The 17,603-nt window shown below is 45.0% G+C and overlaps 1 protein-coding gene across 19 annotated transcripts in view; it reads left to right on the forward strand.

Moving 5' to 3' along the window:
* The window catches only part of LOC114765607 (pleckstrin homology domain-containing family A member 7-like), a 93,510-nt gene extending 75,907 nt beyond the window's left edge, over nt 1–17,603 (forward strand). For 6 of the 19 annotated variants that reach the window (XM_028955825.1, XM_028955819.1, XM_028955826.1 and 3 more), the window contains 15 exons: nt 1,817–1,888; nt 3,137–3,217; nt 3,602–3,751; nt 6,031–6,132; nt 6,585–6,750; nt 6,936–7,102; nt 7,464–7,652; nt 8,106–8,211; nt 8,359–8,450; nt 9,155–9,379; nt 12,312–12,488; nt 13,031–13,164; nt 14,667–14,809; nt 15,878–16,031; nt 17,377–17,601. In XM_028955825.1, the coding sequence (XP_028811658.1) occupies nt 1,817–1,888; nt 3,137–3,217; nt 3,602–3,751; nt 6,031–6,132; nt 6,585–6,750; nt 6,936–7,102; nt 7,464–7,652; nt 8,106–8,211; nt 8,359–8,450; nt 9,155–9,379; nt 12,312–12,488; nt 13,031–13,164; nt 14,667–14,809; nt 15,878–16,011 (1,938 nt within the window). In that variant the 3' untranslated portion in view covers nt 16,012–16,031; nt 17,377–17,601. Of the gene's footprint in view, nt 1–1,816; nt 1,889–3,136; nt 3,218–3,601; nt 3,752–6,030; nt 6,133–6,584; nt 6,751–6,935; nt 7,103–7,463; nt 7,653–8,105; nt 8,212–8,358; nt 8,451–9,154; nt 9,380–12,311; nt 12,489–13,030; nt 13,165–14,666; nt 14,810–15,877; nt 16,032–17,376 lie in introns of those variants that run through there. The other 13 variants (XM_028955830.1, XM_028955832.1, XM_028955835.1 and 10 more) reach the window with 8 other exon arrangements.

Here is a 17,603-nt window from a genome sequence, read left to right on the forward strand (position 1 = left end):
GATTAGCGGCAAATTTACGTTCCGAGCTTCCGTATTTGTGTGTTTCAGTGCTGAAAGTAAGTGCATCGTTTCGATACAGAGTTTCGACGCATAGTGCACTGCGCATGACTTGCCGTTTATTTGTACGTTTTCTTGTAAGGCTCCTGTTAAGTGTGCTTTGGCCAAATGTATGACCCACCAGTGCAATGCGTTCATTTTATTTATTGTCTAATTTGATCATAACAGTGACAACAATGCAGCTGCTACTGTTTTTAGAGTAAATGCTTAAAAAAGGGCTTTTACCGAGCAAACATGGGATGCAAAGACAGAAAGGTATATTTCTGCAGTGCAATGTAAGTAATAGTTCACAGGGAGTGTCTGCAAACATCTAGAAAGAGGACGTAGGGTGAGTGACAGCTGTCAACTGTGCCTGCAGGCTCCTCCCTTTTACACTTTTTTTTCAAAATCAGTTTATTTTTGTGACATTATCAAGCACTCCCAACATTACACATCTTTCGTAGTGCTGTAAAAACCAGGCACATAGAACACCTTGGTCTCCAAAAATTAATGAGAACAAAGGAACAGGAGACAGGCCAATTGGGTGTGGTCATGAGAAGAAGCCCAGCCAGGCTGAGACACCAATTCTGGTTAACATTGTCATTAGCCATTACCTTATCTGCTGAAAATGCCTGAAAAGACACAGAACCTCAGATGTTCAGCAAAACATCACGGCTGTCAGAGCTGTTAATAATTTATTAATAACTGCTGATGCGCCTCTTAGAAAATGAGCCACACAAATGCAGGAGCCGCTAAAATCCAGCATCCATAATTGTCACGGCATGTGTCTTGGAGAGGTGATAAAATGTGTATCAGTGTTTAAAAAAATCAGTAAGAAAAAAAAAATCTACACATGAGCACACACATTTTTACACGCCTAAGTGCAAATGAATGGGACGGGCCCTGTCAATACTTGCAATGTGACTCGAGCGCTATATATACAGCATATACCATATGATAGTCTATTGTAGGAGTGTTACAAAATATCGATACACCAATATATCACAATATTTTATGTGGTGATATTGTATCGATACACTGACATCAAATATCGATATTTTTGTGTCCAGCTGTCCAGCATTTTCTTTAGTGAGGTCCATAGAGATGAGCGTTATCTGAGCATTACTGCTTGGCATTTCAGGCAGAGAAAAATCACAAAACATGACAGACCGATCACAGCATCTTCAAAACATTTTCATTGAACCGTAGAAAATCGCAATATGTACAGTATTACAATATATCATGGAATAGTAAAGAGACAATATCGATGATTACAATATATCATGAATAGAATCATGACCTGTGAATGGTGATGCATATCATATCGGGAGATCCTTGCCAATACACGTCCCTAGTCTATAGTGTCGGGTCGCTCTTATTCTCTTAGATCGTTCCCTCCGCCAGGATCGACTGTTCCATGGAGCTGCTGTAATTCCGGTGGTTACAATCATTCTCACGCGGTTCATTATAATTATGAAAAGTATTGATTTTCTGTCATAATAAAGAGGGTTGTGTCCCTCAATTCACACATGCTACCCCTTTAATAAACAGCTTCCAAAAGGGCTGTAGCCTCTGGCCGTTGTTTCTTTGCCTGGTTGATGTAAAGTAAAAGTCATGTGATTTGGTAAAGCTTGTTGCTAGTAATGCCTTGCCAACTAGAAAAAAAGAATGCAGACAGCTTGATCTGTTTAGCGTGTGTGTCGTTTGTCTTCCTTTTTTTTTTTTTTTTTACGTGTCTGAAAGGCTGTATGAGTGATTTTTGCCTCATCGGGTTCCGTAGGTCACAGGACGTGACACCCTGAAGAAGGCCAGAGCACTGCGCCCTGTGAAGATAGCCGAGAGCGACGTTGATGTGAGTGCGGCGACGTTGTCCTCATCAGAACACGTTTTATCTGAAATTGTTACAATAACAAGCGAATGCAATTAAAGCTATTAAATAATTCATTTAATTTATAAAATGAATTATAAAGCTTAGTTTTTGGACGGATCCAGCAGGTAGGCCAGTGGGTTAAGGCCGCAATTCTCTGTGAGATTTGGTGGAATCAGCAGCCACGTTGGAAGGTGGAGAACCGGACGTATTTGTCGGGGAAGTACAGAGGGGAATACACAGGGAGTTGGTGTTAAGTAACGGTCGGGATAAACAGAAGCCTGAGACTAAAATAAAGCGGCTGATGGCCTCTGCTGGGACGGCGTGCTCTGCCAGGGATGGGCAAGATTGAGACTATTGACGAGGGCTTTTATTCCGAAGCTCCCAATTTAAAGGGAAAAATACATGCAATGGGAGTTTTATATTTTGAGCTCTTAAATTTTTCAGTTTGATTTTTCTATTCCAGCATTTTTAAGGCCTTTTTTCTTGTGATTGGAGGTAAATAGGATGGAAGCCCTAGCTTTTCATCATTAACATTGTTCCAGTTCAACAATTTATAAGAATTTGCTGGTGAATTTGTCTGAGCGATGAATAATTAATGCTGTTAAAACAACAATATACTGCAGTAAAATAAAAACAACTTAATAATTAATTGAAGAGCTTGATAAATAATGCTCAGAATAAACACTTGCCGGGTTCAGAAAGCCTGTAAACTAGGCAAGCTGTGGAAAAATATTAAACTTATTTACTCTATATACTGTAACCTATTTTCTGTCTTTTTTTTGGAGGGGATGGGGTGGGTGTTGTGTGTTTTTTCTGAAAGCAAATATGCTCCTTGCACAAAATAAACCAGAAGTGGATATTTACAAGAATGAATGTTCGAAGCCTCCCCTAGGGAAGGCGCAACGGGCAAGATGTGTCAGGTTTCTTAACAAAAGGGGGCAGTTGTGGCCTTAAGGAAGTGGCCCCGTAATCAGAAGGTTGCCGGTTCGAATCCCGATCCGCCAAGGTACCACTGAGGTGCCACTGAGCAAAGCACCGTCCCCACACACTGCTCCCCGGACGCCTGTCATGGCTGCCCACTGCTCACTCAGGGTGATGGGTTAACTGCAGAGGACAAATTTCACTGTGTGCACCATGTGCTGTGCTGCTGTGTCTCACATGTGACAATCACTTCACTTTGACTTTGGAAAAGAACCGACTGGCTCTCCTTTTTTTCAATGTTTGCCACAGGTGAAGCTGAGCAGATTATGTGAACAAGACAAGATCCTTCAGGACCTGGAGACAAGGATCTGTACTTTGAAGGAGGACAAGGTACAAAATGGCCATATTATAACCATATTACAACACCAGGACCGCCTTGACATTAGACACTTTTTAAACGTGTTTGAAAACCCACATTGGCATTTAATAGCGACTGATTTTTTTTTTGGACTAAAGCTATTATTTTACACTTTGCTGTATAAATACATTCGACATCTTAAAAAAATGCTAATGTCCTTAAAATGTGTAAAATGGTGACAGTGCTGCTCAGATGCCCATGGACAGATATACAGCAGACAATTCTTCACCTCCATCACTACCATGTTCCCTGTTTGACTGTTTTTTTAATAGGATCAAACAATGGTAGTTGGGTAGCTTACTTGTGACAAGCTATCAGTGGGCCATCCAAACTCCACCTCTTGCTCCTCTTATCAGGACAAGCTGGAGTCGGTGCTGGACGTGTCTCATCAGCAGATGGAGCAGTACCGGGACCAGCCTGCCCACGCTGAGAAGATCGCCTACCAGCAGAGGCTGCTGCAGGAAGATGTGGTACACATCCGTGCTGAGATCTCCCAGGTCTCAACGGTGCGCTCCCCTCTCCACCATTCAGATATAAACTAAAAACTGTACAGGGAGTGCAGAATTATTAGGCAAATGAGTATTTTGTCCACATCATCCTCTTCATGCATGTTGTCTTACTCCAAGCTGTATAGGCTCGAAAGCCTACTACCAATTAAGCATATTAGGTGATCTCTGTATTGAGAAGGGGTGTGGTCTAATGACATCAACACCCTATATCAGGTGTGCATAATTATTAGGCAACTTCCTTTCCTTTGGCAAAATGGGTCAAAAGAAGGACTTGACAGGCTCAGAAAAGTCAAAAATAGTGAGATATCTTGCAGAGGGATGCAGCACTCTTAAAATTGCAAAGCTTCTGAAGCGTGATCATCGAACAATCAAGCATTTCATTCAAAATAGTCAACAGGGTCGCAAGAAGCATGTGGAAAAACCAAGGCGCAGAATAACTGCCCATGAACTGAGAAAAGTCAAGCGTGCAGCTGCCAAGATGCCACTTGCCACCAGTTTGGCCATATTTCAGAGCTGCAACATCACTGGAGTGCCCAAAAGCACAAGGTGTGCAATACTCAGAGACATGGCCAAGGTAAGAAAGGCTGAAAGACGACCACCACTGAACAAGACACACAAGCTGAAACGTCAAGACTGGGCCAAGAAATATCTCAAGACTGATTTTTCTAAGGTTTTATGGACTGATGAAATGAGAGTGAGTCTTGATGGGCCAGATGGATGGGCCCGTGGCTGGATTGGTAAAGGGCAGAGAGCTCCAGTCCGACTCAGACGCCAGCAAGGAGGAGGTGGAGTACTGGTTTGGGCTGGTATCATCAAAGATGAGCTTGTGGGACCTTTTCGGGTTGAGGATGGAGTCAAGCTCAACTCCCAGTCCTACTGCCAGTTTCTGGAAGACACCTTCTTCAAGCAGTGGTACAGGAAGAAGTCTGCATCCTTCAAGAAAAACATGATTTTCATGCAGGACAATGCTCCATCACACGCGTCCAAGTACTCCACAGCGTGGCTGGCAAGAAAGGGTATAAAAGAAGAAAAACTAATGACATGGCCTCCTTGTTCACCTGATCTGAACCCCATTGAGAACCTGTGGTCCATCATCAAATGTGAGTTTTACAAGGAGGGAAAACAGTACACCTCTCTGAACAGTGTCTGGGAGGCTGTGGTTGCTGCTGCACACAATGTTGATGGTGAACAGATCAAAACACTGACAGAATCCATGGATGGCAGGCTTTTGAGTGTCCTTGCAAAGAAAGGTGGCTATATTGGTCGCTGATTTGTTTTTGTTTTGTTTTTGAATGTCAGAAATGTATATTTGTGAATGTGGAGATGTTATATTGGTTTCACTGGTAAAAATAAATAATTGAAATGGGTATATATTTGTTTTTTGTTAAGTTGCCTAATAATTATGCACAGTAATAGTCACCTGCACACACAGATATCCCCTAAAATAGCTAAAAATAAAATCAAACTAAAAACTACTTCCAAAAACATTCAGCTTTGATATGAATGAGTTTTTTTGGGTTCATTGAAAACATGGTTGTTGTTCAATAATAAAATTATTCCTCAAAAATACAACTTGCCTAATAATTCTGCACTCCCTGTATAATGAATACACTAGTATGCTGGACACTGCAGGCCAGGAACATCTCACAAGAGCTGCAATGCATTTGTTCCTGCTTTCAACAATTAACCCTTTAAAGAAACAAATGTTCACTTACATTTACATTTACGGTATTTGTGAGATGCCATAATCCAGAGCGCCTTACATTCAGTAGTTACAGGGACAGTCCCACTGGAGACACTGCTCACCAAGGGTGATGGTTAAAGGCAGAGGACACATTTCGTTTTGTCACCGTGTGCTGTGCTGTGTATCACAATGACAATAACTTCACTGTCACTTACCATCCCCTCGCCACCACTTGTTGCCTGCCCAGTGCTACATGCCTGAAATCCAACACTTTTTACAGAAATGGTAGTTTACTCGGCATCCTCCCTCACGTGGACTTGGGGGCCACCCTCCCCACATCATTTCTGAATTTATTAAGTAAAATCATTCATTAAAGTGATTAGTCATCATATGTGACAGACCACAGCACCCAGTGCACAGAGCACCCAGTGCTCTCTGAAGGTGAAAGTGAAGTGATTGTCATTGTGAAACACTGCAGCACATAAATTATTTTTGGAACTTGTTATCATTTTATGCCACATTGTATTACCCCTAAAATGACCATTAGTTTGTGCGTGTGTGTGTGTGTGTGTGTGTGTGTGTGTGTGTGTAGGAGATGGAACATGCCTGGAGTGATTACAGTCAGTTGGAGCAAGACGTTGTCCGGTTACGCTCAGCACTGCAGGAGCAGATGAACCGCAGCGTTCTCTCTCTGGTCTATAACCCACACACACATACACACAAACCATCTTATTGTCCTACATGGACCACAATATGCCTGCGAAGGTCTTGAAAGTCTTACAGAGTGTGGAATTTTGTTTCCCAGACCATTGTGTGAAAGGCATGGAAAGTTTTAGCTACTACTACAATTTTAGAGTCTGTACAATTGCACAGAAGCATTTTTAAATATGTAATATATCAAGAAAAGCAAGAAAACTTGACCAGTTTGCCTAGTCATAAGTGTTCCTTAATTATATCCAATCAAAGCTTGTTGACTGCCTGGGAGTTTAGAATCTCATGACCTCAGCACTCGATGGTCCTTCGTCTCTCTGCATCTCTCTAGTGTACCTTTACTGGCTCTTTGCTGCCTCTGGGTAATATCTGTCACCGCCGCTGTCGGTGTGGGTGACGTCTGAGCGTTACCTGTATCTCGCTGGTGTCCCGCAGCAGGAGAAAGCCCAGCTGAGGAAGGAGCTGTGGCGGATAGAGGACGTGATGGCCGGCCTCAGCTCCAGCAAGGCCAACTACAAAATCACCATCGACTCTGTGCTGAACCCAGGTGAGAGGGAGCCTGTGTCTGCCCTCACCCGCATGCACTGGAGTACAAACAGAGGTACCCCGCCCTGCTCAGCCCCCCAGCCCTGCCGTAGTGTACACAGAGCCACAGTGGGACTGACCCATGGGTGAATGCTGTGTATCTGTGTGTGCATGTGTCTGTCTGTTTAAATGTACTCTGCGTCTATCTGGTTGTGTGGGGTGTGTGTGTGTGTGTCTGTGTGTTTTTGTCTCCATCCACAGAAAGGAAACTCGTGCCTTCAGTGTCCCTGTCCTCAGTGCCTTCTATCTCTGCAAGCCCTCCAGGGGGGGAGTTGAAGCCCCTCCAGCACAGCACCCACCTCAGCCCGGTGCAGCCTACCCAGCAGCCCCTGCAGCAGTTGCCTGCATCTCTGCACAATGCAAAATGGGTTTGTGCTTTGCGCCAAGTCATTCTGTCAGGCGGCGATAGGCGTGGCAGGGAAAGGAAGCAGGATGCATTCACACAACTTCACCAAGACAAGGGACAAACATACATCAACATGCCAATACATGGAGACATACAATGACCTGGCAAGGACTTGATACAAAAAGACTACTTATAGACATCAGATGAACACACTTTGGAATTTCAGGCATAAAACATGGACACCACAAACCTTTGATTTTTTTTACTTTTTTTTTTTTTTTTTCAAATTCCTTGAAATGCTGTAATTTTGATCCAGTTAATACTGATCATGGGAACCCTGGCCACTGGATCCACCAGTTTACTCCCGTCTCCCATGTCTGCAGGCAGAGGAAGGTGCTCCCCCCAGACCTCCTCTTCCTCACCTCTATAGCCCAGATGAGCACCCCCCCGCCGTGCCCCCCCTGCCCAAAGAAACGTCCGTCATCAGACACACGTCGGTCCGGGGCCTGAAGCGCCAGTCCGACGAGCGGAAGCGGGATCGCGAGATTGGCCAGTACACCAACGGAGACAAGGTGCATCATGGGATATAGCTGGACTTGTGATTATGTCCATTCTATGTAGTCACTGCCTTTTCGGGCTGCATGCATGAGAGTGGAAGGCCCTGTCCACACAAAAACGCTTTTCTCTAAAACGGGGTTTTTAGGTTTCTAAAAAAAACATGCGCGTTATCTTGCCATTGTCGCTGTTTAAGGCCGCCCTCCACACCTGTAAGTGGCGCTGTAACTCCCTGGTCTTTTAGCAAAAAAGCCACTTTGCTGTCCACACGGAGATGCGGAAAAGAGGAACTCACTCTGGAACCTTTCTGGTTCCCCTGAAGCGGCGTCTTTAGAGAAAAACGCTTTCTTGTGCGCGGGGCCTCAATTTGATTGGCTCTGGGGAAAAAAAACGACAGAATTGTAATGGCAGGCCACGCCTCCCGTGGGTGAGGCCCGATGTCTAAGCTGCCATGCCCTGCTGGTGCACAGGTGGAGTTGCGAGCGTTTCTGAGTGAGCCGGAGCTGCTCGGGGTGGCCGCTGTTCATGGGGGCGGCGTGGTGGTTGCCAGCGGCTATCAGACCTTACCCAGCAGAGGTAAACACACACACACACACACACACACACACACAGGCGGTGTTTAATGATTGGTGCCATTGAATTGTGTCTGAGTCTGGTGCGCGCACAGATCGTTGGCTTTGCTGAAGTCTGATCTCAGGTTTTGATGATGGCTCCCTCTGCCAGGAATCAGCGGCTCGTCTTCAAGACCGAATCAGTCCACTAGCATTTCGTCTTATGTCACCGTCAGAAGAGGAGCCTCCGCGCCAGCCTTGAAGGTACGTCTGAACCGGAGTGGCAGCTGAGCTCCAGTCAGAAGAGCTCTTGAAGTTTGGAGGGGTGGCAGAAAACTCCCCCAAAGAAAAACACACACACACACACACACACACACACAAATAAAAACACTGTCATGGCGTCCTTTTGTAGCGCTGAGAGGAGCTGCGCTGATTAGATGCAGCACCCAGCACAAAACGCTGAGCACACGAGAAACCGGTCGGAGCGATGCTAATGAATTACCGCTTTAATGTTGGCTCTCCCTTCTCCCCCCCCCCCCCCCCCCCCTCTCCCCGAACTCCTACACATACAGCATTCTGAAGAAAGGAAGTAACGAACGCACAAGCAGATCATCCGATTCAACTCAGGAAAATGTCTCTTGTCACTGTCACGTTTCGCTCTGTCCACTGTGCAGCCGATGCTTCCTTTTCAACCCACCATCTGCTTTCTTCGCGCGTCGGGATAATGTCTGTACTAGACCTAAATCCGGCGACCATTGAGAACAATAACTGCACTGAATTTACAATCAAATTAATATTATAGTTTTATTCTGATCAGGAGAAAAAGCGGAAAGAAAACTGATAAATAAATAGGCATTAGATGATCACTGGTGAACACGGTTAGCATTTTATTAATTGAAATGATATATATATATATATATATCAATGCAAGGGGAATATTGAAGGCCTCTCCATCTCTGTTTGCCCAGGAGAGGCCGAGGAGCGCCGTGGAGCGCCTGTACGCCGCTGATCCGGGGCATCAGCGGTCGGGGCGGATGAGTGCCGACGAGCAGCTGGAAAGGATGAAGCGCCACCAGAAGGCCCTGGTTCGCCAGCGCAAACGCACCCTCAGCCAGGGAGAGCGGCACGTCCCCACGGCCAGCCACTCCCCGTCCTCGTCAGCCCCGCGTCCCGTGTCTGCAGACCTGGGCTCCGTACGTTAGAAACGGTCCACACACACACACACTCACACATACGGACGCTCTTATTAACAGAACTAATACTAGCTCTGTGGAGCACCGTGTGTGACAGCACACACATGCTGGGGGGGTGGAGTTGAGCTGGGGTCAGCAGGTGAAGCAGGTAAGTGTGTATGTGAAAAAAGCTGAGGGAACTGGGGTGTTGAGAGGCAAAATGAAGTTTGTTGTAAAAAAAAAGAAAGGAAAAGAGAAGAACGAGTGCCAAAACCACAGAGAGTAAAATGATTTGTGCATTGCGTTGCTGAGTGTAATCATATCCAGCACTGTCATAACCCAATTTCTAAAAAAAAAAAAAAAAGCATCCTGTGTACATTGACTGTTGACTGTGTGGGAAATGGTTTAGTTTGAGGGGCGTGTAATAATTCAGTGCCAGCAGCATCGTGGGGTTTTAGGGGGCAGAGCCTGTGGATCATGGCGGTAGGAGGGGCCAGTTACTGCCCTGTCCCCTAGCTTGCTCACCCAGACGCCTAATGCAGGGCAGTCTTCATGCACTACTGTACCGCTCCTCCTCTTCCTCAGTGGAGAGACGCCCGGACCACATAACGCCATCGCCATAACGTGTTTTTAACGTCGAGAAAGCGCTCATAACGCGGCTAACTGTGGCGACTTGATGTGTTTCAGCCTGACCCTCTCACACACTTTCTCTCTTGACTAAAACCGCATTCCAGCCCCAGCTTTCAGACCTCGCTGCAGTGTTTCATTCCAGCCTCACTCTCTCCCCGCATCATGCTCTGCTGTTGCAACTACGGCGTGTTAACACAAAGCCACACATCGCATCTCCGATTTCTCCTCTGTTTTATTTCATTTAATTTATTTTCACGTGTTGGAAACGCGTTTGAACAACATGCAAGGCATCAGAGTCTATGTTCCTCTCGACTCCTGCTGTAAGCAGAACAGACAGGTACTAATTAGAATTTTTTTTTTAGTATTTTTATTTTTGATCTTTTTAAATACACGATAAGCCTTGAATGTGCCCACCATAGCTTTGTTCATCTAATCAACTTGGCATCTTTTGCTCACCGCAACGAGTACAAGCAGCAGGGGTGTTAATGGCATGGGGACATGCGCATGCGGTATTTTTATTTTATTATTATTATGAATATTATTTTGGCTGCAGACATCTGCATGTCTGTTATGTTACAGACTGTTCATTGCATGGTGAATCTGTGTACGGGGGGTGTTGTTGAGTCTGTACTCTGCCTGCTGTGATGCGTTTGTGGCTTTCTGTTTCGCACAATCAGAGGCTTTGTCTGACATAAATAAATCGTTTTGCTAATAAAGAAATGCTGGAATGTATTCATTTTTATTTTTATTTTCTTTGTTGGGCCAATCTATACATATTTTTATGGTAAAAAAAAAAAAAAAGGCAGAGTGGTGCAGGGGACCATGAGCGCAAATGAGTGAACCACAGCCCTTTTGTACTGTGGGAATGATACACGCTGAGGTCTGAAAGCTGACACACACACATGCACACACACCAAATCTCGGTTGTAATCCTTTGTGGTAAAACATCATTTGTGCGTGAGTTGCCAGTGTTAATTTAACGTAAATTCAAAAGTGTATATATTATAATTCGATAAAACTTATTATACTTCTGTAGTATAGGTATTACATAGTACCATTTTGAGATAATAATAAGGATAATCATCAAATGATCTAGCACCTTTTTTTGTGTTTTTTATTTTTTTACATCAGAGGTGAACTGGTATATATGTGATTTATTATTTTTTTTAGCAATTTAGATTTGGATTTGCTGACAGTTCCTCATAGATTCATAGGTAGATTGTAGATTAGAGGCAGTTGTATTGACAAGTCTATTGCTTAGTCTAAGACTAAGCAATATTGGTGTGATGTCTCTGTATCTCTGGGACTCTTTTCCAAAATATCACTTTAATTTTGCCCAGCTCTGTAATGGAGACTCAGCCACTGATTGTGAAATGGCATTGGTTCATTTTACTGCATTTTCTGACTCATCTCCTGTAGAGTTATCCTTCTGTTTCTACTTTATTCTACACAAAGGCACACGGAAACTAAACGCTGACACAGAGCTGTCTAAACTGAACCCACTGCGGATTTATATACATTATTTAAAGAAAAAAAAAAAACAGCCATACGTGGGTGTCTGGATCCTCGTTCTACAGTTTAATTTCCAGACGGAGAGAGTTTGAAAAGAGCAAAGATTATCTCCTGCAGATGGATCTTACAAAAGGGCTTAGATCTGAAAGAAAGTGCACAAACGTGTATTTGTGTGTGCGTGTGTGAATGTGTGTGTGTGTGTGTACGTGTGTGTGTGTGTGTGTGAAAAACACTGAACAATTACTGCGTCTCTGAACTGCCGTAGGATCTTGAACTCTTGCACATTCAGTCCTTCTGTCTCTTTCTCTCTGTCAAACCCACAAACGTGCGCATGTTGTGAGGTTGTGCAGTGCGTGTTTTCCTGTACTTTCCTGCGAAGATAAAGACCACACCAACCCAGACGACCTGCTCCGCCTTTCATCTCCATTCGGCCTACACCCCATTTTATTTGCCGCTCGGTGAGAAGTCACATTAGGTCAGAAGCAACGTGCACACCAGCGCGACACAGCAGCTCCGTTTGGGAAAATTAGTTTCATTATAAACGGATGAATGGCGAATTTCTCGACACAAAAAAACAAAATGCCTTTGAATCCCAAGGTCATTAATTTGACAGAGAGGGCTATGGAATATTATAATGACCTTACCCTGTCTATCCGTTAATGATATGAAGCTCTGCAACACAAAAGCGTAGACATCTGTGGCTCTCAATGGTCTAAGAACCAAGCCTGAAGCAGCCCAGTGAGTCCTGTCTGTGTGCTTGTGTGTTTGTGTGTGTGTGTGTGTGTGTTTGGGTGTACGTGTGACTCCCCAGTGGAAGCGGGAGCAGGAGTTTGACCTGCAGCTGTTAGAGCGGGCGGTTCAGGGCGAGGAGCGGCCGGTGGAGCATCTTGAGAGGCCGCGGTCTCAGTCTGACGAATGGCTGACGCTACGCTCCATGACAGAGCTGGACCTGGAGCCTCTCGACTACCACATCGACCTGAGCCGTGAGGTACGCCGGCCGATCAGCTAGTGAACCCGTACTTAAAATGGGTGTTTCTCAGCCTCACATGATCGGAAGTGGTCTTCACAAGATCCGTTATGTAACTTTAAGGACATTTCTTCAGATTTCTAGATATATACTAGTAGATACTTCATATGTTGTTCACTGTAATTGAAATGCAGGGGAGAAAATACACGATTGACATGTATGCAGTTTGAGTCATGTTTACCTTTTTGCTTGTTTTACAAATGCACATTTACAGAAAGTAAGCATTGAGGCTATTCCATTTACAGCCATGTGGGCAGTGGTGGCCTAGTGGGTAAGGAAGTGGACTCGTAACCGGAAGGGTTGCGGGTTCAAATCCTCAACTGCCAAGGTACACACTGCTCCCCGGGCGCCTTTCATGCCGCTCACTAGGTTATGGGCTGAATGCAGAGGACACGTTCAATAGGTCCCCTATTATGGTGTGTCACTGTGTGCTGTGCTTGCTGTGCATCAAAATGACAATCACTTCTCTTCCACATGTGCTGATGTACATTTTTCCCGCATAGCTGTCTAAACCCAAGAAGGTGGAGATCCCAGAACGCTACATGGATTTGGAGCCAGAGGAGCCTCTCAGCCCTCAGGAGATGGAGGCACGGCATCGCAAGGTGGAGCGAATCAAGAGCATCTTGGCCAAGTCCAGGTGGGACTTGGCTCATTTACATTTACCGCATTTACCAGACGCCCTTATCCAGAGTGACTTGCAATCAGTAGTTACAGGGACAGTCCCCCTGGAGTCACTCAGGGTTAAGTGTCTTGCTCAGGGACACGATGGTAGCAAGTGGGGTTTGAACCTGTGACGAGTGTGTTACTCACTAGGCTACTGCCCACTCCTGGAGTGCTTTTGATTTTCATCTATTTGGGAAGAGGGGGTTTACATACTGCCCACCCATCATGACTCACGTGATTTTCGCAGTCAGTCAGATATTATTATGGTTGCAAGGAACACTTGAGGGAACCTGCAGCACTCCTGACATGCTGCCTTCTTTCAATAATCCTCAGGATTCATAAGAGAAACCAAAAAATTGATTCCCTGACATTTATTCAAATAACCAGTTTGGCTCTCCGCACATTTGACATGGCAAATGCCGGATGCCCATTCTGATGTAACCCTCCCCATTTTTGGGGACCATCACCAAGAAATACACTGTCGCATGCATCCCCAGTGACTGGATTCGGTCCTAAATGTGTAGTCATACTATTTTACAAAGACGTTTTATGCAATAATCAATAATGCCTTAAAATAATTATTCATAACAATGTGTAAACAAAAAACAAAAAAAGGTCCCCTATTATGAAAATTTCACCTTGTGAGATTATTTAACATCAATACGAGTTCCCCAAGACTTGTCTGGTCTTGCAGTGGCTAGAAATGGTGATGTAAAGAGTGCTTTGGTTATTCTGAGAGCGACAGCTCAGATGATTGGATCTGTAATTTGTACCCTTATGACATTGTACGTGGAAAGGTTACCTCCCCTTTCTCATGTTTTCTCCGCCTAGAGAATTTCCCACCCCTCCTCTGAAAAAGTAGCTCCACCAACCGTCATGGCTTGAAAATGAGCAAAGAATTGCAGTTGCTCGGTGATTGGATGTAAAAATGTTTTTTAATACATATAAATGTATTTTTTAATTCCGTCACACCAGACTCAGTCTAATTTTTTTCAGGAAAAACGCTGACACGACAGCCTGGAAGGCAGGATGTGTTGATTTCCGCAAATGCCTAAGACCGATATAAAAGCAAAAAAAAACATTTCATGATGGGGACCTTAAAGAGCTAAAAATGTATTTTATTGATACTTAAAGATCCTTTGGTAGGCTGCTCCAAAGGCACAGGTGGTACACACTATTTTTTTGCAACTCAGGCCATATCAGCTTGACCCCTGACCTCTGTTTTTACAGTACATCACCCATTGAGCTCATTACACACAGCAACCAATTTGATTTAGAGAGTAACTGTGCTATTACAGTGCCTGGCTTAGGTCGGAACAGAGGTATTACATATTACATCTTAATAAGAAAAGAATAACCGATTTTGATGCTTGTCATGTGTAACCTGTGTTAAAATAAAATTTTCATGTAGTCCCCATTCATGTATTAAGAAGCTCAAGGAATTTCTAAGGTGTGTGAATATCTCGCTCTGTCCAGTGTCCAGAACATACCACCTCCAGTAGTCATGGACAAGCCTGAGATGACTGACCTGGACTCCGCCCTGCAGGAACAGGAGCGCATCATCACCATGTCCTACGCCCTGGCCTCCGAGGCCTCCATCAAGAGCAAACAGGTGGCAGGTGAGCGCCGCCACCCCTGAATGCACATTGCGCCGCTTATCTAAAATACGGGTTTGTCTAATGTTTAGGCCAGCCTGTAGGCCATTTGGTGTTCCGCATCCAGTTCAACCAAGTTGAGACTCTAGTATGTAGTATTGTACAAAGTTCATTTTATGTAATAAAATTTCGTACAGTTGAATGCAAGCAAGAAGCAGGAGCGGCTCATGCCCTATACTTCTGAGGTAATTTGGCATCATTTAAATCTATAAATCACTACACAATGTGTCGCCTCATTTTGGGTATAGACCCCTTAATGACTCCTTCAACACATATTTTACGATCAGAACGGCTGACAAGCTGCTGTCAATCACCCCTGACTTGGGGCGTCTTACCTGCAAAACTATTTAACTGAGAAGGCCGAGCCGACCGTTTTCAGCTGGTTTATCTTGCACAGGCACCTAAAAACCAGAGAGTGAGCGAGACGGACGGGTTACCAGATTCTGCCCTTCCCAATAACTGAACATTATTCCTTATTAGCGAGGATCTTATGAGCAAAGGCGGCACTAATTGCGAGCCGTGTCAAATCTTTCAGACGGGGGGAGGAATCTCTTGATGAGGCCGTTTTTTTAACGCGCTGATCAATGCGGCAGATGAGAAGTGCTCAGGCCCTGCCCCGCATCCCGTAGCTGCGCTTTGAACATGACTCAGAGGCGGCATAAAAGCGCGCCCGTCCACTTTTCATCTTCCCCGCTCCCTCACTCTCTCTCATCACCCCCCCCCTTCACCTTTTCAAACGTGCCAGGCCGCCCCGAACCCCAGACTTAGCCCACCTGGCGATGACGCGAAGGCCCGTTCCTGGCCTACGCCCACTGCCGCATGCTTATTGCAACTCTGCCGGAAACCCCAATTTAACACCAGGCAGCTTTAACATCTGAGATGGCGGAGGATTTGTTTCAGGTCTTTTTGTTTAACATTTCATTTTTATTTTAGGGGGACAGTGGTGCCGCTGCCCGGCGGTAGTGTGGATTAACGAAACTCACTAACGTCTCTGTCTGCTCCTCCCCTTTCCTCCCTCTCGTCTCTCTCCAGTGCCGTCGCCACCGCAGGCTAACGACCCCACCTCCCCTCCCCCTCCCCCGCCTCCCCCGCCCCTTCCCCCGCCCTCTGCCTCTCAAGCTCCTCCCTCTCCCGTCAGTAATGGATTTCACTACACCTTTGTCTAAAAAAAAAAAAAAAAAAAAAAGTAAGGGCACAAACGGTTTGCTTCCCACTTTTCTTTCCCTTCTCTGCATTCTTTGGGCTGCTAATTGTGTGTGTGTGTGTGTGTGTGTTTTGCCGCCTTGTCAGCCATGTGCATGCTCACTTCTTCGCTGTCATGACTCCACAGCCTGCTGGAGGCGTACTGTACCTGCTGCATTGCATGTGCACGAGTGCGGTGTGTGTGTCTGCGTGTTCCGTAACTGTCGGAGTTTAGCAGTCTACGTGTGAATCGTGTGCATATGGCCTCTGCAAGTGCGCCGCCACCGGCATGCGATCCAAACAAACAATGCCATTGTGTCTAATCGTGTCTAATTAACAAAGCACTTGCTCACCTCGGGTTTCTGCACCTTAAGGGATTTTTTTTTTGGCAGATGTTGCATGCTAATTAAATTTCCCATCTGTGACACCGTAACGGGTTACAGTCTTTAACACTTTTACCCGGGTTTTGCATTCAGAGTCAAGGCTCAGGTTCGTTACTGCAGGCCATATGAATTGGTTGACGTTTTGTGTAAGAACACTCTATTTAAAGCATTCATATGCATATATACAGTAGCTGCTGATTAAATGGATTCTGTATCTGTAGGGTCACGTGACCAAATGATAGGTGGAAGGACATATAGGGGCTGTGAGTTTGTTCATGAAAGGCATAGCAAAGATAAACGGGAGGCCGGTGAAATATATGAATTGTATAATTATGTAGCGATCATTATGAGCTGCAATATCGCGCTCAAGGCCACCCTACATGTCACCCTGTTGATACGTTTCTGCGGTACGTGGCTGAAGCGGTGCTGCCGCTTCATCACATGCAACCGCATGGTTTAAGGTTACTGAATGAACAAGGCTGTCAGAAGAGATGACGACCAGTGTCTTCCCTCTAAAAGCAAATGCCTGCTAGATTGTGTACGGAAGAATATCGGGAGGTTCAGCTGTTTCATCTGTGGAGATTTCCTGTACGCTGCTGTTATCGGCTTATTTCTTTAAATTAGTTCCCTAACCTGTCTTTATTATCGCTTTACTGGCCTGAATGTAATACGTCCAAAATAATGTCATCTCACATTCACAGTCTAGACAAAAAAAAAAAACGCAAAAAAGAATCTGTAGGTGGCACCACATTTAGAACATTTCATAATAAGTATATCGCCTTATTCTTGGGGTTGTGTTATATTTGGGCCAATAAACTATGGTTCTATATCCTGTGTATGATCACAGTTAGACTGTTGTTCGTTAAAAAATGAGAAAAATGACTAAAATGCTTCTTCTTTCACAAGAAGTGCTTTAAGCTCCAATAGCATAAATGGTCATCACCTGCATTTTTGTTTCCTCCTCAGCCAAAGCCGTGTCTGGACATTGAAGTGGTGATGATGTCCGTCCCGCCTGGACCCTCGATGATTGAAAAACGTAGCTTTGCTCTCACACCACCATTCACCCGCCATTAGAGGAACCCTAGTTCACGTTAGACTGGCATCCATTCGGCTGGCTGCGGAGTTCACTTGGCGACGCTTTTCATTTTGTTAACCGAGCTATACGCTGCAATCTATTTTGTACAAGAAGTAGG

This window comes from Denticeps clupeoides, chromosome 16, assembly GCF_900700375.1.
Source record: "Denticeps clupeoides chromosome 16, fDenClu1.1, whole genome shotgun sequence".
NCBI lineage: Eukaryota > Metazoa > Chordata > Actinopteri > Clupeiformes > Denticipitidae > Denticeps > Denticeps clupeoides.